This window comes from Petaurus breviceps, unplaced genomic scaffold, assembly GCF_028583685.1.
Source record: "Petaurus breviceps papuanus isolate PSGF00001 unplaced genomic scaffold, PetGlider_PUasm1.0 90919, whole genome shotgun sequence".
NCBI classification, from domain to species: Eukaryota; Metazoa; Chordata; class Mammalia; order Diprotodontia; family Petauridae; genus Petaurus; species Petaurus breviceps.
Window position 1 is genome coordinate 4678646 of NW_027187378.1, and position 24765 is coordinate 4703410.

Sequence of the window (24765 nt, forward strand, 5' to 3'; positions counted from 1 at the left end):
CTACTTCCTTTTCCGATTATACATTTTTTGGAAGATAACAGAAGAATCAAAACTATGGGTGACCCAAAAAGCAATAGAAAGGATGGGTGTAAATAGCCTACAGCATACTACTTATAATAGTGTGGCACACAAAATACCTTAAAAGATAATCAGGTGATATATGACCAAAGAGGTGGACCAGCTACAACAAGCACTTATTTATATTTTAAGAAAACAAAACACTAAAAATCACAGGCATGGAAAGGATTTTCTTTAATGTAATCAAGTATATAAAACTCAACCAAAAGTCAGTATTATTGGAAATGATGAACTATTGGAAATTTTTCTAGTAAGTCCAGGGGAAAAGCAAAAGTTCTGCTACTCCATGCTATTTGTTGACATCTTTCTAAAAATATTAAGTATGGTAACATAACAAGAAAACAAAATCAAAGGTATAAACACAGAGAAAGAGAAGATAAAATTGTCATGTTAATTGACTTAGAAAATCCCAGAGAACTGACACTGAAAAAAAAAAACAGCTTCAGCAAAGTAGCAGAATAGAACATAAATCCACAAAAACCATTAGCATTTTCTATAAAGTACCACCAAAAAGTGGAAAAGCAGGAGATACTAAAAAGATTAAGTTCATTTGAAATCATTACAAAATGCATAAAATATCTCTGAGTTAACCCACAGGGATACCAATTGAGGTTATTATGAAGAAAACTTGAAAGCACTCAAATAAAGGAAGATATAAATCATCGAAGAGAAGTTCATTGTTAATGGTTCGGTTGTAGCAAAATAACAAAAATGATAACTACTAAAATTAATGTACAGATTAGTGCTATACCAGCAAGCAGGTATTAGAGAACTTTAGAGAACTAAGCCTCCCCCCCAAAAAAATAATCTAGAACCTCAAGAGAAAGAATGAAAATAAAAAAGGAATGAAGGAAATATAGCATTATAAGATTTCAATCTTTATTTCAAAACATCAGTCCTCAAACTATTTGGTATTGCTTAAAGAAGAAAAATATAGAACAGTAGAATAGACTAAATAAGCAACATTCAGAAGCAAATGAATTTAATAGTACAGTGTTCATTAAACCCAATTACCACAAGCTACTAAAGGAAAAACATTCTAGTCCAGGGGTGGGGAATCTGTGGCCTTGAGGCCACATGTGGTCCTTTAGGTCTTCAAGTGCAGCTCTTTGACTAAATCCAAACTTCATAGAGCAAAACCCTTAATAAAAGGATTTTTTCTGTAAAACTTGAACACAGTCAAAAGGGCACATCCAAGGATCTAGAAGCCCACATGTGGCTTTGAAGCTGCAGGTTCCCCATCCCTGGTCTGGTCTAAAGGAACTATTGCAAAAACTAGAAGACATTTTTGCAGAAATTGAATTTAAACTAGCCATCTTAGTCAAGTTCCATGTTAATGTGTAACCTAAATGCAAAGAGTTCATTTTTTTTAGTAAAGGAGAATACAAAGAAGCACCTTTCACATTTCACAATTATCATTAGTGGGAGAATTCTTTCTTAATAAAAAATAGACAATTTAAATTATATAAAACTTGAAAGCATTTGCATGACCAACATTAAAGAAATCAGCATGATAAGAGAAATCTATCAAGAAGGTAAAAAATCTTTGTATTAAATTCTCTGCTAAGGGTCTGATATTAAAAACATATAGGGAATTGTTACAAACCTATAATGCAAAGAGTCATTCCCAAAAAAACAGTGGTCAAAGGATATGAACAATTTTCCAAAGAAATATAAATTATCAACAACTTATGAAAAAAGTATCCAAATCACTAATAATGACAAAAATGTACATTTAAACCACTCCAAATAGAAAGAGTCAATGTTAGGGCTATGAGAAGATGAAAATGCTGGCACGCTATTGGGAGATCTGTGAGTCAATCTAATCTTTCTAGAAATCGATTTAGAATTATGTAAGTAAAGTTACTCAACTGTTCACACCCTTTGATACAGTATACCAGGCATACCTAGGGCATGCTGAAGCCAGTTCATAACTGCTTTGAGTCAACAGTTAAAACTTCAGGGTGAGCATTTATATCTCACAATTCTGCAAACACTGCCAATCAGGGTTTAATTTATTATTTTGCTCTTTATCCAGACTTAAAGTAATGTAGAAAATATGAGTAATGTAGATTAGCCTTAAAAGTGTGTCCTGCATTTTCAGAGAGTTGGTTGTTGAGTATTTACCAGCACATCTTGGCATATACACCAAGGAAATTCATGATATAAAAAAGGTCCTAATCCTTTATATAAATAAATAAATAAAAAAAAGTCATCCGTGGAAATAAGTTGTAGCCCCACACATCTCTCTACTGTATTTTGGGGCACCTGCAATTTTGATTTCACAGATCATTACGTTCCAAAGATCAGTCTTTTGTATTAGCAACTTGGCAAATATTAAGGCACTAATATATGTACACACTTTTCAAAGCACATTCAACAGGTATTAAAATCATCTTTTCAGTGTCAGAAGATTTTATTGCCATTTATAAAGGGCTAACAAGTTTTATAACCCTTAATGATAAGACTATATTTAGTGTGGTCTCAATATTAATTGGCCAATCAGTTTCAACTTATATCTGAAAGGTTATGAAATTATCATCTCCACTAACTGAGATGGTAAAACTCCTCACTAAAGGTATGAAGGAAACCCTAGGTTGTTGAAGAGAGAATTCAAACATAACACAAACTCTAAGAGATCCTACTGCATTAGACAGAGTTTTACTATGGGCTTTGTCCATCTTTGTTTGTTACTCAAGTATCAACCTAGCTATATCTGAAGATATTAATCACCAACCTTGCCAAAGGTCAATTGGTTTTTCTCCAAAACTCCCAAAGACCATCTACTAATTTTTAAAGAGGTCTACAATTTATATTGGTGGGAGAAAGGTCTATACTTATGAAAAACAGATCTATGAAGTCTTGAGAAATATTTTAAAGAAATTGTAAATTTCCTACACTGTTTTCAAGTGAACACAATTTTAATTTTTACATTCCTTCCTTTCCTTTTGTGGATAGTGTTGGATTACTTCTAATTCTCTCTTTTTGTTTTGCTCACCCCTATCCCCCACCCTCACAGTGCATTTGCAAGAATCCTATTACAAAGAAAAATTGGTGTTGTAGTAGTGGGCTTTCCAGCCACTCCACTAGTAGAAGCTCGGGCTCGTTTTTGTATGTCATCTTCACATACTCGGGAAATGCTAGATACGGTAAGTTCTCAAGAAGTGTTTTACTGGATTCTTTGTGGTCCTGTGGCCCAGAAAGTTCTGTCATTTTAGTTCTCAAAGATATTAAATTCTTTAACATTTGGAGGTTCCTAGGTCTCTGGTGGGTGACTTGAAGAAAATACAAATTAAAATAGTAAACAAAAACTAAGTAACAACAAGATGCCCAACCATTTAATAAATTCAGTAAACTGCAGGGGTGGGTCTTTTCATTCACATCCCCCCACCCCCGCAATAAGGGCCTTATCACCTCTTACCCAGACCAATATAACAGCTCCTTAATTTGTCTGCTTCTGATTTTTCCCCTCTCCAGTCCATCATCCACACTATTACTAAACTAATATTCCTAAAGCACAGGTCTTACCACACCAATCTCCCACTCAAAACAGATAATGCCATTTAAATACCTTCATAATCTAGCACTAACCTATCTTTCCAGATTTCTTTCACATTATTCTCCTTCATTCCCTCTATGCTTCAGTCAAACTGGCCTAACTTGCTATTTTCCAGTACAACAAATTCTGTCTCTCAAGTCATGTCCTCACTTCTGCCTCTTTGAATACCTTGAACTTTTTAAGGCTCATTTCAAAAACCACCTCTTACAGTAAGTCTTTTCAATGACCACAATTGTTAGTATCCTCAATATACTCACACAAATAGAAAAAAATGAAATTACATCGCATTTAGTTTGTATGTATTTAGTATTGACTTAACTAGGTACATGTATATTTGTGTCTTTATATTCCAAATGCCTAGTACAGTGCCTTGCGCATAGCAGCAACTTAATAAATTCTTGTTGAATTGAATTATATTGGAATTTAAAATTTATGTAATTCCCTGGCCAAAACACACACACACACACACACACACACACACACACACACACACTCCTTAAATGCAATGCCAGTTCTGCATTTTATTTACTATAAAATGAATAGCACAGTGCCTGACACATAGAAGCTTCTTAAAATATTCTTGTTAACTGGCTGTCAAATCTTGAGATTATCACAAGATAGCTTTTATTACTTTAAAGAGAAACAAGGACACCTGAGGCATCTAGTCTATCCCTTTTCCTTCAGCTAAGACCACATATAAAACTCTGTCATTTGTAAAGGTCTCTTAAAAGGAGATTCCATGAATAGGATCCACCCAGTCATGGTCTCCCCCACTCCATTCTAACATTTAATAACTCTTATTATTTATGATTTTATATTTAGCCTAGACTAAATCCTTCCTGAAATAGCTTAGATCCATTTCTGTTTATATACTTTTCTCACAAAAACCCTGAGATAGGTAGTAGTGCAAATATTGATATCCCTACTTTTCAGATTCATTTAAATTCAACAAGCACTTATTAAGTCTCTACTGCATACAAAGTAACTGTACTAAACACTAGAGATACCCCTCCCCTCCTAAAAAAAAACACAGTCCCCACCCTCAAGAAACTTGCCCTTTAATGGGAAAATGTAAGATGTAAAGGGAAAGTAAACAAAGATAATTTGAGGATGGAAAGCACTAAGAACAAATTACAGTGTTAATGTCACCTCTATAGTTATATCACACTTTGGACTTTTCAAAGCACTTTCCCAGCTTTTATGAAGTAGCAAAGATAGGCATCATTTTTTTTTTTTTAGGACGGCCATGGCCTAGGTTAGAACTTTTTTTTTTCATTTTTCAAATGCTTTATTAACTTCTGATTTACATCATTCATTTCTGCCAGATTTTGAGTTAAATTTTTCTCCCCATTTTTCCCCTACCCACCGCCCCAAAATAGCAGTCCCACAGGATATCCACTCCTCCAATCTGCTCCCTCCCATATTTTCTCCCATACCCCTTTCAAGTTTTCCAGTGAATCTCTATGCCCCAGTGCCTGTATATCTTATTTCCCGATTACATGTAAAATAGTATTAATAATGGTGTATATATATATTTAAATATTTTATTTTAAAACTTTGAATTCCAGATTCATTCCCTTCCTCCCTTGTCACCCACCCTTCCTTGGAAGATAAGCAGTTCAGTATAGATTGTACATGTGTGGCTAATGCAAAACAATAACACAGTAAATATATTGTAAAAGACTGACTATATTTCCCTCCCTCCTATCCCACCTCCCACTTGTTCTATTCTTTACTTTGATACCATCCCTTTTCAAAAGTGGGTGCTTCTAACTTCTCTCCCCCCCCCGCCCCCCCCCTCATCCCCTTCCCCCCTACTCTTCTAGAGGGTGAGATACCCTATTTAGTGTGTATTTCATTCCCTCCTCAAGTCAAATTCAATGGGAATAAGCTTGACCCATTTCCTTTTGCCTTCCTATTCTTCCCCTCCATTGTAACCATTTTCCCTTGCCTCTTCTATATGAGATAGTTTACCTCATTCTGTCTCTCCCCATCTCCTCTCATTATATTCCTCTCTCATCTCTTAATTTCACCTTTTAAGTATCATCACTTCCTGTTAAATTGGTCCTGTGCCCTCTATCCATGTATACCTGTAAACATGTATACACATATTCACATATGTATTCATATGCCCATATACCCACATATATAGACATATATATACATATATATATATATATATATTTCTATTCCCTTCAACTATTTTCATACTGAGAAAAGTTTCATCAGTTACATTTATTGTTTTTCCATGTTGGAATGTTAATAGTTCAACTTTGATAAGTTCCTTATGATTTCTTTCCCCTGTTTACCTTCTCATGCATCTCTTGCTTCTTGTATCTGAATGTCAAATTTTCTATTCAACTCTGGTTTTTTCAGCAAGAATGCTTGAAAGTTCTCTGTTCCACTGAATGACCATATTTTCTCCTGAAACATGATACTCAGTTTTGCTGGGTAGGTGACTCCTGGTTTTAATCCCAGCTCCTTTGACCTACGGAATATCATGTTCCAAGCTCTTCGATCCCTCAGTATAGAAGCTGCCAGATCCTGGGTTATCCTGATTGTGTTTCCACAATATTCAAATTGTATCTTCCTGGCTGCTTATAATATTCTCTCCTTAATCTGGGAATTCCAGAACCTGGTTATAATATTCCTAGGAGTTTTCTTTTTGGGATCTTTTTTAGGAGGTGATTGGTGGATTCTTTCAACCTCTATTTTGCCCTCTGGTTCTAAAATATCAAGGCAGTTTTCTTTGAGAACCTCCTGGAGGATGATTTCTAGGTTCTTACTTTGATCATGGCTTTCAGGTAGTCCGATAATTTTTAAATTATCTCTCCTGGGTCTATTTTCCAGGTCAGTGGTTTTTCCCATGAGATATTTCACATTGCCTTCTACTCTTTCATTTGTTTGGATCTGTTTAACAGCATCTTGTTTTCTCATAAAGCCATTAGCTTCCATTTGTTCCAATCTAATTCTGAAGCAATGATTCTCCTCAGTGAGCTTTTGAGATTCTTTTTCCATCTGGCGAATTCGGCTTTTTAAGGCATTCTTCTCCTCATTGCCTTTTTGAGCCTCTTTTGCCATTTGAGTTAGTCTATTTTTTAAGGTGGTATTTTCCTCCGTCAGGTTGTTGACTCTCATTTCGTAATTTTCTTGCACTGTTCTCATTTCTCTTCCCAATTTTTCCTCCATTTCTCTTATCTGCTTCTTAAGGTCCTCTATGGCCTGTAACCAGCTCGTATTTTCCTTTTAAGCTTTTGGTGCAGGAGTTCTGATTTCACTGTCTTCCTCCTGTTCCATGCTTTGCTCCTTTTTGTCCCCAAAATAGGAGTCTAATGTTGGAATCTTCTGTCTGCTTTGTTTCCTTTGCCTGGTCATGTCACCCCTCAGTCACTTGACCCCTGGGCTTTTTGCCACAGTAGGACTCTGCCACCAGACAGGGGAGCTTTCGTCCTAAACGCTGGAGTTTTCTCAGCTGCCGGAGATATTTGATGGGTGCCCTCTCTGAGGTCTCCACACACTCTGGCAAGCTGGAAAACACCCCAGAACCTCCACCCTAGACTGCAATTCAGATCCAAGCAGGTTAAAGCAAGAGCAATTACCCTTCAGACTGGTACTTGGTCCCCCTACACTCTGCAGGCCAGGAGCTGAAGCTTCCACATGGGGCTGGCTGGCTGTGCAGGCAGCTCAGTGGCTTCTCGCCCCAAGGGCAAAAGCCATGCACTCCCACTTACTGGTCCCAAAGTTCAGACTGCACTCACCTCTCACTTTGTCCTTCGCATCTATGTGTTGATAAATCTGGAAATGGCCACAGCTGCTGCTGATTTGGAATCCCATCAGGCCCGCCCTAGGGCTAAAGCCTTGGCTTGGGGCTGGGCTCGGCTCCCAGAGCACTGAGCTGGCCGATTCCTGCAGGCCTGCCATGCTTTGCTTAGTGGGAGGTTAGCTTCTCTGTGTCGTTTTGTGGGTTCTGCAGCTCCATAGTTTGTTTAGGGTCCCTTTCACATGGATTGGGGAAGGTAGAAGCCAGAGCAGCGAAGGTCCTGCTTCTACTCTGCCATTTTGACTCCGCCCCCCCCCCCCATATCTCAAAGATATGCATCATTAACAGATGAGAAAACCAGGACCCAGAGAAAACATATTTTTCAGATGAAAAGACTTCAATATATATGAAACACCAAATAAATGCCACATAAATTTGTCTCTAGTGATAACAGTGGATCAGAGTAGGCGCTCCCACTCTTAATGCCTTTGCAGAACTATAGAGTCCTAAAGAGAAAACCAAGAGACAACCTGATTCATCAACAACCAATTAAGAGGCTAGTAGTTTGAAAATTATCTCTCATGTGGAAGAACCTTAACATTTCTAAAAATCATTTAATATTTGTGATCATAATCTACCTCATCATAAAGCAGGATACCTTACTTGTTTGTGTAGAGAATGGGAAGAACACTATACAATTGAAGGAGGGCAAATATTGTCCAGTTTTTTTTTTAAAGCAATTGGGGTTAAGTACCTTACTCAAAGTTACACGGCCAGTTATTTCTGGGTGTGGTGCTGAGTATCTGAGCCCGAATTTGATCCAGGTCATCCCGACACTGGAGCCGGTGCTCTTACTCGCTGTGCTACCTGGCCGCCCCAAGAAATACTGCAGTGGTTTGCCATTTCTTTGTCTACGTACTAATTTTTACATATGAAGACCTGACACAAAAAGGGCTAAGTGATTTGCTCAGGTTAACACAGGTGGAAAGTGTCTAAGTCCAGATTTGAACTCAGGAAGATGAGTCTTCATGACTTCAGGCCCAGCACTCTATCCACTGTACCACCTAGCAGCCCTGTCCAATTTTTTTAAAGAGAAGAAAATGAAGTATGCAAACTAGAGCAAGTGAGTTTGACTTCAATTCCATTACTCCCCCCTGTACCACACCACCCAGATTTAGAAGCGCGACAAATCAATTAATCACTTCTAGTTGGTAGGTGAAGAGAAGGGAGAGGAGGGTCAAGGAAAGGATTCCTGGAAGGAGACATATGAGATGAGTTTTGAAGGATAAGTAGGATTCTGAAGATGTGAAGGGATCAAATCAACAATTCAAAAGTTAATAGGGGTTAGGGTTCAGAAAAACAATTACAAAATCTTACTCTTTTTGTTTAAAATGGATTACCATAAAACAATACTGTAGTTATATCTAATGTGGTCTTTACTATTTACATGGTCTCCTCAGGGGAGAAGAGCCTAAATCAATGTCATGATGACTTAAAGGATATATTCTAATATTTTCGTTGCAGGTCTTAAAAGAGATTGATGAAATAGGTAATATTCTGAGACTGAAATACTCACGGCACAAAAAGTCAGCTTGCCCTGAACTACTGGATGAAACAAACTTTGAACTTGAAGATTAAGTTTCCAAGCTGAAAGAGAACAGACTTTGCCAAAAAAAAAAAAAAGACCTCCCTCCTTGACCCAAAAGGAAAATAAATGTATTTCTTCTCTTTCTTAGAACAGTTTTTGTTTTCGGAGTAGCCAACTCAATTGAGGAAAGCACTGCTGTTGAAGTTTTACTGTCTCCAACTTGTGCCTATAGAGGTTGAAGTATGGTTCCAGATTTAAGTTTCTCCTCACCTAAGGCTTCCCAAAGAAAAACATGCTCTTAGTGTATTTTTGATGGCAAAGAGCCTGGATCTCATTTGCTACTGTGCAGCCTCCTTGGTTCAGTGCCTTTCAGGGCAATGGGGAAAAGAGTTTTAAAATTTTAATTTAGCAAGTTTTATTGTGCTTTAGTTAAAGCATAATTCATCTGAAGACTTGTGGGATGTTTTTATTTGTACCAACTCTAAAAGCACCCATCATAATTTTGAAATGTTTCAGAAAGGAAAAGAGATATGAATTTCTATTTGCCATATTTTGAATTTTTCAAAAGACAGGTGCTGAGAGAAAATTAATGCTATGAGGGAGTAAGTAGAGCTGGTGAACAAGTACTAAAGAAAGTCTTTGAAGAAAAACATTCTTTTCCTTTCCTCATATTGGTCCTACATGGTTTATTCCAATTTTCTAACTTTTCCTTTTGAGGGCATGAGCCAAATTTAGGTGTGGACGTGAGTGTAGTTAAAAATAAAGACTTTTCCTTCTAGGATGGCTGACTCTATAACTTATAGTAACCTAAATATTGGTAGTACCACTCAAAGTTTCTATTTAGCATGTATACTATAAATCTTGTGAATGAAGTCATTCTAATATCTCTTTTTTTAACTTTAGAAAAAATGCTGAGTCAATTCATGTTCTTTGGCCACTATCACAAGACTACTCTTTTTAAAAAATCTTTTCAATTCAAAATATTTAAAATTAACTTATAATGCACTTTATCAAGCCTGTGACACCCAGAGCCAAATCTATCAAGGAATCTTGTCACCTAGTACATGTATAGCATCTTGACTGAGATAAAAGTTGAATTTTGAACTCAGAGAGCTCTTTTTTATATGTGAAACACAACTGACTATAGCTAAAGTATTTGAGCTTGTGGCCCAATGATTATGAAGAGAGGCTGGTCAATGACCTATGTTAAGTGTATCTGATTGACATGCAGAGATCTGCTGGGAAAACTTTAGCTGTAAGATAAACATTCAGCTGGCATTCAAGCAGAGTTGGAAAGGACAAATAGAGTGATCTTTTAGAAAAGCTTCCCTAATTGTAAGAATGAGCTACATAACATTTCACTCTATCAAATGACTTTATAAACAAATCAGATCAAGGATGTTTGGTTTTCTGTTGTACAGATGCACCCACATTTTCACGTTCTTTATTCCACAGTTGTAACACAACCCATGCTTACAATGCTAGATTTAATGAAAGGTGGGAGTTGAAGGACTAGATACCTGAGTCCCTGAAAAAGGTAGGGATTAAAGACCCAGACAACAAGGTGCCTAGTAAATGTGGGAGTTGAGGGGCTAGACAATTCAGTAATTAATGGTCATTGCTTATTAAAGGAAGTTTTTGTTATTGGGAAATAAATAAAATCTTTAATTATATTGGTTTAAAAGTGGATTACTATATAGTACTAATGGATATATAAAGGTTGTGTTTTATTGTGGGGAAGAGGGCAGTGCTGAAAATTCGGTAACATCACCATACTGTTGTTTTTGGTTTTGGTTTTCATAACTAATTAAGATTATAGTTAAGATACTGAAGCAGTAGGCTTTTGTGCATGAAAGCAAGTTTGCTGCATAAATGTACAAATGAAAATTCTTTTATTACTAGACAGGTCCATTTCAATGGAATTATTCCTAGTAAAGAGTCCAAAAGAGATGGGTCTTTGGTTCTATAAGGGAAACTTTTGGGAGTGGGGGGTGGGGAGGAGATAGGTTTTCATCTTTAATTCTGGATCTGTGCCTGCACTCCAAACCTATACAATGAGTTTTTAATTCATGATGAATGCTTTTGGACTCAGTCATATGCATACTCACCCAAGTGACTTATTTTCACTAAGGAACCAAAGCTGTATTTTTTTGTTGGAAACTGATGACTTTTCCCCCTATGGGGGAGGGTGCTTCTTCTTCATCAGAGTCCAAGGGATTGGGGAGGGGGGCAATTTATTATACTCCTGTACTCAAGACAAAAGATGTCTCTTTTTAGGAGGCTCTCTGTCCTACATATGCTTAATGAGAAAACACCTAAGTCAAATGGAGTACTCTCTGAACACTTAAAAGGAAATGTAACAGAGAGCATGTTTTTAAAGGACTAGTAATATAATGATAAAGATGATTTGAATACAGAACTGAATTTTTAATTTTGATAAGAATAAAAAATCAGTGTCTGGCATCTAGTACCTTGCTGTTAATTCCAAAATTTTCAAAGATTTAATAAAGGACTCACAATAGAACTAAATAAAAAGGTCTTTCTTTGGCTGAGTCTACAAGGCAAGCGTATTCCCACAATGCTATCTTTTCTGGCCTTTCTATTATATTCTTGCACCTTTCCTCTGATGCTGAATTTTGTGCAAATTCCCAACTGTCTCAGCCTACTGCAGCTCAGAACTCCTAAGTTCAAAAGATCTTCCAAGCCTCAGTCTTCCCAGTAGCTGGGATTTCAGGTGTTCCCCACCATACCCTACTACATATTAAATCCTATTTATCTTAACAAATAACTTTGTATCTTACAGTCACAGTTTCGAAATATCTTCCAGTGTTCTCTACTTTTGGTTAATATTTCAATTGTCACCTACTTCATTTCCCTTTTTAAGAGAGGGTTTGGTCTCATAGACTAATATTATACATATAATGAAATTCCTGAGACATAGGCCCATTTCACCTATTGAAATTGAAGATATTTACATGGGTTAAATGAAGCACATTAGTCTACTACTACACAGGGAAGCCTCTTTTCCTCAACTGCAAGATATTTTGTCTCAATTATTGTGCTGTCTTTTGGATGCTCCATGACATAAAGGATGGCACCCTACAACATTCTAGAGCATTAGACTTAGAAGTTAAGAAGACTGGAGTCTGAAACCTGTCTCAGACATATGTGACCCTAAACAATTAATTTAACCTCCTTCAGCCTCAGTTTACTTATCTATAAAATAGGGGAAAGAGCACCTACTTCACAAGGTTGTAGCGACAATAAGGTAAGATAATATATGTGTGCTAGGATAGTGATTTGCAAACTTTAAAACCTATAAAAATGTTAGCTATTACTAATATTCTTTTTATCCATATAAACTCACAATCAGCACTACAATCTACTCATTTTCTTCTTTTCCCTTGGTATGGTTTTTAGATGTCCCTTTTCTTTTTCCTTTGGCATCCACTTTGAGTATCTTGTCTTTTTTTCTCTTCCTTTTACCCTTTGGGGAAAAAACTTAAATCTTGACAATTTTTTATCATCAGCAGCACCCAAGTGGTACAAAATTCTTTACACTTGTTCAAACAACCTTTTAAAAACAAAGTCACTATCTTCTATGGGTCTCACTACAACGATCAAATACTCCATGTGGAACTAAAATTCAAAATCTATCTCTAAAAATTTAATTTCAGATAATAAAATCTTGGCTATATTATACATATTGGCTTGATTTATAACAATAATTTTATTCTAAATATGAATGGTGATTTATTAATCATGAACCCTCTTATCAAAACATAAAAAAGCAAAATCTTTGAGGGCCTAGTTTTAGAAAGAATAAAGAAATAAGTACATTTACAATTTTTCAGGCAAGTGCTACATGGGTCTTTTGACCCTCAAAAAGGCAAAAGAATTGAAAGATGTCACTTCTTGGTGTCATAATTTACTTGATGACTAAATAATCAAATCTGACAGTAACAATTTTATAAATTAAATATGATTATCCTAATGTCATAGCATACAGTAAATTAGTGACAAAACCCAGTCTAGTTAGGGCTCCTAAATTCCCAGTGTAGTATTCTTTCCAATCTTAAGTGAAAGCATGCCTTCCCATCCCATTTAATGTTGGAGATAAAAGTACCACTGAGGCCATGAAAGAGTTTTCAAGAAGTTTGTCAGGCATGAAGGCTTTTCTATCCCAAAATATTTTCTTTCCTATAAATATAAATCTCATTAATAGCCTTTCTACTAAGCTCTATAATTGCTTTTCTTACTTGATACTACCACGAGGTCAGACAAAAATGGGTCATGATAAAGGAATAGTGCAGACCACATTATTCCTTTTGGCAAGACTCATGCCCATGCTGAATAGAATACTGTTATTCTTAAATGAAGGCATCCATTGACCTAAATAAAAGGCTTAATTTTGACATCTGCATGTCAGCTTCTCTTGGAAATTATCTCCTGGTATTAAAAGTCTGAATTAATAAAATTACCAACAGCAGGTCAAATTAGGTATGAATGAGGATTTTCATTGCTCTAAAGCATGAAAACAATAGTATCTCCCTTTATTCAGGACAGAAACTAATTTTTGCCTCTAAAATACTGATTAAAAAGAATAGTGATTGTTTGCCCTCACCCATGTTTGTTCAGAAGTTTTCTTAATTAAGTCTGTATAGACGACAATGACTGGATTCACTACTAAGAGCAGAGTTGTCAGGGAAGGAAGTAATTCTTAAAAACTTTGAGCTACCCATGGCTGAAGCTTATAAAGTCTAACTCAAGACACAGTATTAAATCCCCTACTTCAACATGCCCCAAAATTCACCATGGACCAAAAAAAAGCAAGTCAATCACATTGCTTCATTTTTTCTGTTCAACTCTTGACTGGTTTGTTCAGATCTAAACACACACTGAACAAAATTTGTGGGGAATATTTTAAGTAAGTCAATTGTTTAGTGATAGATTTCATTCACAGAACAAGCTAGTAAGGATTTTGACTATGACACCAGAACCTAGGGAGGGTACAAAGAATTGATAAAAGAATGGATGATGCCATAGGATCAAAGAAAGTGAACTTGTGAGCCTTTAAATGAGGATTGGCAAATAGGCTAATACAGATAATTATAAGCTTTTTAAAAGTAAAGAAAAAATTGGCTCCTAAAATACATATTTTTTAGATAAATATACTTTGTGGGCTGCAAATACAATTTAGATATATCAACAATAATTCTTGCTTTATTTTGTTCATAAAATAATGTTTTTGGAACAAAGAACATCAAAAGAAGCTTTTTAAGACCTTTCCAAACAACCAGCTACTAAAAAATCTTAACAGGACAGACTTCCTAGAAGGGAATAAAAATTTATGAACTAAACAAATAAAAATTATGAAAAAGAATAAACATTGCGAACTGACCAGAAGGGAAAATTTACATGGCGTGTTTCAGGGTTTCACCGTATTAAGACGTTAAAATGTTTTAACCAAACTTGCAGGTTAACAATATCAACGTAGAATAAATGTGTAAGACACAGCACACAGAAATACTGAATTGTTAAAAAATTAAATTCCATTAATGTAGAAAATAGTTTTTATAAGTGAAATTAATCTTGTTTATTTTTTTAATAGGCTTGTTGGTAGATTTTTAAATGTTCAAATACAAAAGAATGCCAACTGGCTTAAATTTTACTAGTTTTCTCATAATGTCCAGTGTCATGATATATCAGTATCAAACATATTCAAGTAAACTATTTGGGGAGATCAAAACATTTCTTGCACACAGACCCAGACAGCAGCCAATGTGCCAGGCACTATGCTAAGTGCTGGATGTACAGAGAGGCCAAAAAAAAAAAAACAACCTCTCTCAGAGAGCTCATGGTCTAATGGACTCAACAAATGATTATGAATCTATCAAATACAAAGCAGACACTATGCCCTGTCTGTAGACCCAAGATAGTTCATCTCCATAACCACAACATTATCACCTAATAATAGCACCTTGATTTTGTCCTCAGATGCTTAGCCATGTACTCCAGTAAACTTATCCTCAAATCTTCACAGTCTCATTTAAAAGAGAGGAGGTCGAAGTTAGGAAACTAAGACCTGCAAGGGTTGGGGAAATAGGGTCAGGATGAGAGAATAAGGAAGAAATAGGACACCAGTCAGGGATATCAATATCAATAAGAAAAGGTAGGCAGATAGCATAGCAAATAGAGTGCTAGACGCAGTCAGAAAGGCCTAAGTTCAATGACTGCCTCAGACACTTACTTAGCTGTGTGAACCTGGACAAGTCACTTAACCTCTCAGCCTCAGTTTTCTCATCTGCAAAATGGGGATAATAGCACCAATCAAATGGGATAAAATATGTAAAGTGCTTTGCAAGCTACTATATAAATACTGATACTATTAAAAAGTTGACGATGAGTACATGTATATAGATCATTTTAGCTATCTTAACAAAAGTAAATTTGGTTTCTTGTAGCAACTGTTTGCTTTTCTACTACAGTCTAAGTCACATTACTCAATTTCAATTTCATTAAAACCTCATTAGTGGGAGTACAAAACAATACTGGAAATAGCCTTCTCACATCTGTGTGTTAAGATTAACACAAATGACAAGTAAATGATAAAAAATCAATTTGCAAGAAACAAATTTCAGATAATTTACACAACTAACTTAATCTTTCCCTCACTCTTCAGAGAAATTGCTTTCTATTCATTTACATCCTCAAATTTTAAATGTAGCCCAAGTGCCTTAAAAAGTCACAAGCAAAAGAGATGTACCCTAGGTGACTGTCCACCATGCCCTACCTTCTAAATCAAAGAAGAAATAACAGTGGACCTAGACTTTTTTTTTTTTCAAATTTCCTACCTAATGCAAAGATGCTTAATGAATGTTTGCTGAATCCAAATTAACTTTAAGGTGTAACAGGTCATAGTAGAAAAAGTACTGAATTTGATGCCAAAGAGCCTGTATTCAAATACTAAATCTGGCATTAACTTGCTTGGGCAGTTCAAGCAGTGCTCTTTATGACTGTTTCCTGAATACCATAAGCAAAATGCAAGAAATTATACACCATCTGGTAATAAAATAGGCATACCTAGATATGCCTATTTCCAAGCCTATGTCTGAGTCTATTTCCACATCTATAAATATTAGAGGATTGGATTGGATTAGATAATCTCTAAAATCCTTTCTAATTCTAAATCCTACAATAGATCATGAAGTGTGCCAGCTGACATAAAACCATGTTGATGGAAGCATAGTCATTTAACGTTTTAAGTGTCCAAATACTAGTTAGGCCAACTGCAAATAAACAGATTACATATGTTCTAGTAGGTTACCAATCAGACCAGGCAAGCTCTGGGTATGTGTGAGCTAACAGCACAGTGGCAACTTTCCCCCTCTCTGGAGGGCCCTTGGCACTTGCTTCCTCTCCATATGCCACAGAGGGATATGAAAGGGAAGGTGGCAAGTTTCACACTTCGGTGATATCCTTTCTGCCTTTCAAATTGTCACACCTCCTTTCAGTACCCTCCAGGGTTTCAATGGAAATGGAATAAGTGGGCCAATAGGGAATTGCTTTTTTAATCCTCCTTTTCACTCCTACTGCATAACAACCAGAGGTCAGTTTTTTAGTGAAATGTAACAACAGAGAAAACACTGAGATTTTATTGACCTATTCGTGTTCTCTCTCATGCACATTACTATGTGCTGGACTCATGCCTTTCACTATTTTGCAAGCTGGTCAAAGCTACTCTTTATTGACAATTAAAGGGAGAAAAAAGACAAGCACTACAATAATAGAAAGGACTGCAATTGCATTCCTGCTTTTCCTCTGACTTTGTATTTAAAAAAAGGAAAATAGAATTTAGCATGAATTACTTCAGCAGTTCATGTGGCTCATGTGCCTTATATAGCCTAAAGAAAGAGCACATAAACCAAGTTTGACTTTTGTTGCTGCTGTTGTTCTGTGGTTGTTCAGTCGTTTCAGTCTCAGTCATGTCCAACTCTTTGTGAGGCCATTTGGGGTTTTCTTGGCAAAGATAATGGAGTAGTTTGACATTTCCTTCTCTAAATCATTTTTCAGATAAGGAAACTGAGGCAAATAAGATTAAGTGACTCGCCCAGGGTCACACTGCTAGTAAGTGCCTGAGGCCACATTTGAATTCAGGTTTTCCTAACTCCAAGTCCCAACACCCTGTTCACTGTGCAACCTAACTACCCTACCTACAAAGCCATAAAATGTGAAAGACATGACTCCACACAGGCTAGCACTGGGTCCATATGTAATGTAACGCCAAGGAAGGCAACTTCCCAAGGTTCAGAATACCAGCATAGGTGCTCTCCATTTTATTCAGTGACCAACCAAGAACAGAGAAGATCAAAACATGACATCATTCCAAATACAGCATTTACTAAATGTGATTAAATAATCTACAAGGACTACCCCACCCCAGGACCTTCCAATCATTCAATCAATTACAAAGTCTCTGTTCTAAATACTTCTCCACCCCTAGGCTATACCTTAATTAAGTCCACCACAAAGCCCCTCTTCTCAAATGGAGATTAGTTTCCAAACATAAGGTCAAAAGTTCCCCACCCCTGGATCACAATTGAATCTACCCCACAGTTACATCAAGTTTAAGCTCAGCACTTAATACCCAAATGGAGGTCTTTTCTTCATCTTGACAGGAGGCAAGTTCTCAGCAATCTTAGTTCCTGGGGAGACAAGGCTTAGCAAGGCCATAAGATACATTTCTAGTCCCTTCATGAATTCATCCTCTGTCTGTAGAACAGTCCTAGAACCCCTGAACACATTAGCAAAGCCCTCTCCCAGGATTTCTGTAAACATACAACAAGAAAATCCTTCTGCAGGGCTTCTGAACCAACAGAAAGGCTCCCAGACCCCTGCAACAACAGCACTGTCCTTCACCAGTGGACAGTATTCACTGTCTGCAGGACAGTCTCCAGACCCCTGCAACAACAGCACTGTCCTTCACCAGTGGACAGTATTCATTCTGTCTGCAGGACAGTCTCCAGACCCCTGCAACAACAGCACTGTCCCTCACCAGTGGACAGTATTCACTCTCTGTCTGCAGGACAGTCTCAGGGCTTCTTAGTGAACAGCCAGGTTCCAGGACTTCTTCAACAAAAGGACTGTCTTTCACCAGTGGACAAATCTGGCAAAACAACATCAAAACAGACAGACAAAGTACCAGCAAAACAGCCATGTCTCCTCAGTCCTTGGCAGCTCAGGGGGCAGGTCTCAAAAGTCCAGGGCAATTCAAAGTGGCCACCAGCAATTCTCTTAGTCTCTCTCTCTCCACGAGGTGCTGCTTCCAAAAAGACCTTCCACCTCTCTCTTGTCTCTCCAAATCTACGTCACCAGCTCCTCCCAGTTCAGGACTTTCTTGTCACATCAAAAAGTCCATCCCACAGGTGGGATTAACAAGCTCTGGGTTTTAACACAATCAATTTGAAAACCAAGCCAATACAGGGGAATCTTTAATTGCCATTATTATCACACCATATTAACCCAAATAAGAATTTACCAATCAGCCACAATTGAATGGCACTCACTTAACATGACAGGCCAACCCACATAATGCTAGGTTGCTGGGATAAGCTTATATTCGAGAGTTAAACTCACTAGAAAGATATCATCTATACTGTCATTTCTTGGAGGAGAGGTAGGGCTAATAAAGCCACAGTTCCAAAAAGTCCTGTGGTATACTCTGCAGAGAAGAAACACAAATTTATCCAAATTCCCCAATATTTAGAACTCATCAGATATAACTCTGAGCCAGTTATCAAAAACTACTTTCTGCCAGAAGCACAATAAATATCAATCAGATCATATAGTATCTTGAGGCCCTCCATCATCCTCCTTTACTATATTACCCTCTTTCATAACCATTGGAATGGAACATTTGTGAGTGATAGAAAGATCACAGGAATGACTGTGTTATGTGTGGCTGAGGTCAAACAATTTAAAGCCTTTATTAAATACCAACTATATGCCAGGCACAGTATTTGAAGATGAGGATACAAATGCAAAAATTGAAAAGAGGTCAAGAAGGATGAGGATTTAGAAAAGACCATCAGTTCTGGCAAGTAAGAGATCAATGGTTACTTTTGAGAGAACAATTTCAGGTGAGCTAAGGACTAAGAAATCAAACTGCAAAAGGCTGAAGAATGAGTAAGAGGAGAGGAAGTAGAGACAACCAATGCAGACAATTTTACCTAGGAAATTGGCTGAGGAAAGGAGGGGAGATTTAGGATTTGAAGGAATAGGTTCACAAATTATAAATTCTATGTATCAAAAATTAATATTATCTGTAATCAGGGTCATTACCTGAGCTTCTAGAGGAATTATAACTCACCAAATTCCTGAGTCTCTTACCATGACCCATTACTTACCAAGTTATAACTTTCAAAAATGTCAGGCCTATGTGTCGTGCCTAGTTACAGATATTAGCAGAGAGGATCAATGGACCAACAGTACACCCAAAGATCTATATGAATGGCCTTTACCACAGAGGTGTTAGATTACATCTTGTATTACAAGACAAGTTTTAAGACTAATAACAGTGACTCTACCACATGCTTGTTAATAATGTAAATTGCCTGTCTCCCTCTCCCCATGCCCATCCTCCTAAGGCTCATCCATTTCCTCCTTTCCTATTCCATGGGGACACCACAGCTAAGAGTTGGCTCTTGGTGAGGGTGTGGTACCTGACCCCTCCCTTATTTGTTGTCATCAACCATTTTAAAACTTAGTTTTCTCCACCCCATCCTGCATTCTGCTTCTATGAGATCACTTGTGATTCAAAGATACACATGCACTCATAATAAAATAATCTAAGACAAAAAGAAAAGATGTGAAGAGCTAGTTCTCTGCCTCATGAATCACAGTATGCTATTACAATATTATATAGTACAAAATTTTAAAAAAAATAGACTCAGTCCAAGTGGAAAAGCATCTAAACCATGTGTAATGCCAAGCAAAGGCAACTTCCCAAGGTTCAAAATACCAGCATAGGTGCTCTCCATTTTATTCAGTGAAAAATTAAGAACAGAGAAAATCAAAGTATAACATCATTCAAAATACAGCATTTACCAAGTGTAATTTAATAATCTCCAAGTATTACCCCACCCCTGGACATTAGATTCATTTAATCAATCACAAAGTCCCTCTTATAAATACTACTCCACCCCTAGGCTATACATTCATTTAGTCCATCACAAAGCCCCTTTTCTCAAATGGAGATTAGTTTCCAATCATAAGTAAAGTACATTCATTTGTTCAATCACAGAGCACAAAAAGGTCAAAAGTTCCCCACCCTTGGATCACAATTGAATCTACCCCCAGAGTTACAACAAGTTTAAGCACAGCATTTAATACCCAAAGAGAGGTCTTTTCTTCATCTTGACCTGAGGCAAGTTCTCAGCAATCTTTGTTCCTGGGGAGACAAAACTTAGCAAGGCCACAAGATACATTGCCAGTGTCTTCATTAATTCATTCTCTGTCTGCAGAACAGTCCTAGGACCCCTCAAAACATTAGCAAAACCCTCTTCCATGATTTCTGCAAACATACAACAAGAAAATCCTTCTCCAGGGCTTTTGAACCAACAGCAAGGTTCTAAGACCTCTGCAACAACAGCACTGTCCTTCACCAGTGAACAGAATTCACTCTCTGTCTGCAGAACAGTCTCAGGAGCTCTGAATCAACAGCAAGGTTCCAAGGCCTCTGCAACAACAGCACTGTCTTTCACCAGTGGACAAATCTGGCAAAACAACATCAAAACAGACAGACAAAGTACCAGCATAACAGCCATGTCTCCTCAGTCCTTGGCAGCTCGGGTGGCAGCTCTCAAAAGTCCTGGGGAATTCAAAGTGGCCCTCAGCAATCCTCTCCATCTCTCTCTGCCTCCAAGGTGCTGCTTCCAAAAAGTTCTTCTATCTCTTTTCTTGTGTCTCTCTAAATTTACATCACTAGCTCCTCCCAGTTCAGCCCTCTCTTTTCACATCAACAAGTCCATCCCACAAGTGGGATTCACAAGCTCTGGGTTTTAACACAATCAAACCAAAAACCAAGCCAATACAGGGGGATCTTTAAATTCCATTACTATTACACCATGGCATTCTCACAATATAGCATACTGCACCAATCACTGGATTTTTGGTGGTTTGACTAAATTCAGCAAATATTTACTGAGTCACTACAATGAGTATTACACTGTCTAAAGGTAAAATTCAAGTGCACCCATGCTGGGACCCTCAAAATTATTTTAGTTTCACTTCCAGGGCCAAGATAGCAGTGAGGGGGGAACTTGCCTGAGCTCTCCCAAATTTCCCTCCAAACAACCTTTCACTAACACCTCAGAACCATTTTTCAAGCAGTAAACCAGTTTTTCAACCCAGGAAAGCTTAGAGGGTCAGCCAGAAATGTCTCATCTTACTAGAGTAAGGGAAACAATGGTTCAATGAGAAAGCTAGCTGTAGGTCCATACTCCAGGGGGCCAGCAATGAACCCTGAGCAAGCCACCAGCAAGGCTCTGTCCCCAGTGTAAAGTAACAATGAGGACCCTAGCCCAGAGGCAAGCAACCAGCCAGTACAGGCCAGCAGCAAGTCCCCACCCCCCAGTGCTGGTCAGGAGCAAGGCTCCAAGCCCCAAGGAAACACAGAAGGGAGGCACAAGCCCCAGTTCAAGCTATCAGCAAGGTCTCACCCCCCAAGGGCAGGCCAGCAGTGTGACCCTGCCCCCTAGGATGGGCTAGGAGTGATATACCCCTCCTGAGGTGGGCCAGTAACAAAGGCCCATGCCACCCCCCCGCCAGCATGGACAAGCATCACAGCCCCAAGGCCCAGTGCAAGCCAGCAACAAGGCCCGAAGTCCCCAACACAAAGACAGTTTCCTCTCCACTCCAGGAGCAGAGCCCAACTTCTACATAAAGTAAAAAAATCATGAAACAGGCAGAAAAAATAAGTAAAACAAACAAACAAAAAGAATCTGACAATACAAAATTACTATAGTGAGAGGGAGGATCAAGGCACAAACATAGAAAGAACAAAAAGGTTAAAATAGATATATTTAAAGCCTCAAATAAAAATGTGAATTGGTCTTAGGCCCAAAAAGAACTTCAGAAAAAGCTCAAAAATGATTTTTAAAATCAAATAAGAGAAGTAGAAGAAAAGAAGTCAGAGTAATGAAAGAAAATCATGAAAAAAGTCAAAAGTTTCATAAAAGAAACAAAAAAAAGAAAAAAAAACATGAAAACTCACTGAGAAAAATAACTCCTTAAAAAGTCAAATTGGCCAAATTGAAAAGAAGGCATAAAAATTCACTAAAGAAAATAATTCCTTAAAAATCAGAATTGGAAAAGTGAAAGCTAATGACTCTATAAGACATGAAGAAACTATAAAACAAAATCAAAAGAAATTTTAAAATTGAAGAAAATGTGAAATTTCTCATTAGAAAAACAAATGATCAGGAAAATAGATCTGGGAGAGATAATTTAAAAATTATTGGACTATGTGCTATGAGCAAAAAAGAGCCTGGACATCATATTTAAAGAAATTATCAAGAAAAATTGCCCTGATATCCTACAACCAAAGTGGAAAGCAGAAACTGAAAGAATCCACCAATCACCACCTAAAAGAGATCCCCACAAGAAAACTCCCAGGAATATTATAGCCAAATTCCAGAGCTCCTATGCCCAGGAGGAAATACTGCAAGCAACTGGGGAAAAAATTCAAATGTCATGGAGCCACAGTCAAGATTATACAGGTTTGGGGTGGATAGGTGGTGCAGTGGATAGAGTACCAGCCCTGGAGTCAGGAGGACCTGAGTTCAAATCTGGCCTCAGACACTTAACACTTACTAGCATGTGACCTTGGGCAAGTCACAACCCCATTTGCCCTCCAAAAAGCAAAAAAAAAAAAATTTAAAGATTATACAGGATTTAGCAGTTTCTACATTAAAGGACCATAAAGCTTGTAACATGATATTCTAGAAGGCAAATGGGCTAGAATTACAAGTAAGAATCACCTATGCAGCAAAACTGAGTGCAAAGGAGAAAACATACATTTAACAAAATAGAGGGTTTTCAAGCATTCCTAATTAAAAGAGCAGAGTTAAACAAAAATTTTATCTTCAATACAAGACTCAAAAGAAGCAATGAAAGGTAGACAGGAATGAGAAAACATAAGAGATTCAGTTAAAGTTAAATTATTTGTATTCCCATATGGGAAGATGATACTCTTAAGAATTTTATGACTATTATGGCAATTAGAAGACATACATATAGAAAGTACAGGTATGAGTTAACTATGAAGGGATGATATAAAAAAATTAAGGGGTGAGAAAAAAGGTTGCACTGCAAAAGAGGGAAGGAAGAGAAAGAATGGGGTAAATTATATTACATAAAAGAGATGTGAAAGATCTATTACAGTAGAGGTAAAGATGTAAAGGGGTGGTAGGCAGCACTTGAACTTTACTTGTATCAGAACTGGCTCAAAGATGGAATAACATACACACTCAGTTGGATATAGAAATTTATCTTACTCTATAGGGAAATAAAAAGGGATGGAGATAAGTGAAGGGGAAAGCAGGGGAACAGATAGGGAGGGTGGTTTGGAGGAGGTCAGAAACAAAACATTTGTGAAGAAGAACAGGGTGAAAGGTGAAAGAGAAGAATAAATAGGAAAGAGGACAGAGGGAATACACAGTTAGTTTCTTAATTAGTTTCTGTAAATGAGAGCAGGATGAACTATAAATGTGAATAGGATGAACTCACCCATAAAACAAAAACACATAGCAGAAAGGATTAAAAACCAGAATCATAAAAAATAAATAAAAATAAAAACCAGAATCATATGCTGCTTATAAGAAACATGTCTGAAGCACAGAGACACAGATATTGTAAAGATAAGGAGCTAAAGCAGAATCTATTATACTTCAGTTGAAATAAAAAATAAAGAAGGGGTAGCAATTTTAATCTCAGACAAAGCAAAAGCAAAAATCAATTTAATTAAAAAGAGATACAAAAAGGAACTATACCTTGCTAAAAGGGTACCACAGACAAAGTAACAAATACTAATGTAAACAAATACAAATAAAAGAGTAAAGTAACATATACTAAACATAAACTAAGCATAAAATAGAACAGCATCTAAATTTTTAGAGAAATCAAATCAGTTACATAAATAAATAGACAGTAAACCTATACTAGTGAGAGACCTCAAATTTCCCCTCTCCAAAACAGATAAATTTAACCACAAAATAAACAAGAAGTTAAAAAGGTGAATAGAATTCTAGAAAATTTAGATATGATGGATCTGTGGATAAAACTAAATGGAAATGGAAAGTGACATACCTTTTCCTCAAAAGTACATGACAAAAATTGACCACATATTAGGGCATAAAAACCTCACAATCAAATGCAGAAAAGCACAACTATTAAATGCATCTTTTCAGATCACAATGCAATAAAAATTACATATAATAAAGAATCATGGAAAGAAAGATTAAAAATTAATTGGAAACTAAATAATCTAATCCTAAAGAATAAGTGGATCAAAGAATAAATAACAGAAACAACCAATAGTTTCATTAAAGAGAATGACAACAAATTAGACAATACACCCAAACTTAAGGGATGCAGTCAAAGTAGTACTAAAAATTTATACCTCTAAACATATTTTTAAAAAGAGAGAGAGTGAGAGAGACAGAGAGACAGACAGAGACAGAGAGAGAGAGAGAGAGAGAGAGAGAGAGAGAGAGAGAGAGA

At 37.0% G+C, this 24765-nt stretch overlaps 1 protein-coding gene across 1 annotated transcript in view; it reads left to right on the forward strand.

Moving 5' to 3' along the window:
• SPTLC3 (serine palmitoyltransferase long chain base subunit 3) overlaps positions 1-10658 on the forward strand; it is a 192712-nt gene extending 182054 nt beyond the window's left edge. The window contains exons 11-12 of the mRNA XM_069075429.1: positions 3098-3227; positions 8922-10658. Of these exons, the coding sequence (XP_068931530.1) occupies positions 3098-3227; positions 8922-9035 (244 nt within the window). The 3' untranslated portion in view covers positions 9036-10658. The remainder of the gene's footprint in view (positions 1-3097; positions 3228-8921) is intronic.
• The last annotated feature ends 14107 nt before the right edge of the window (positions 10659-24765 follow it).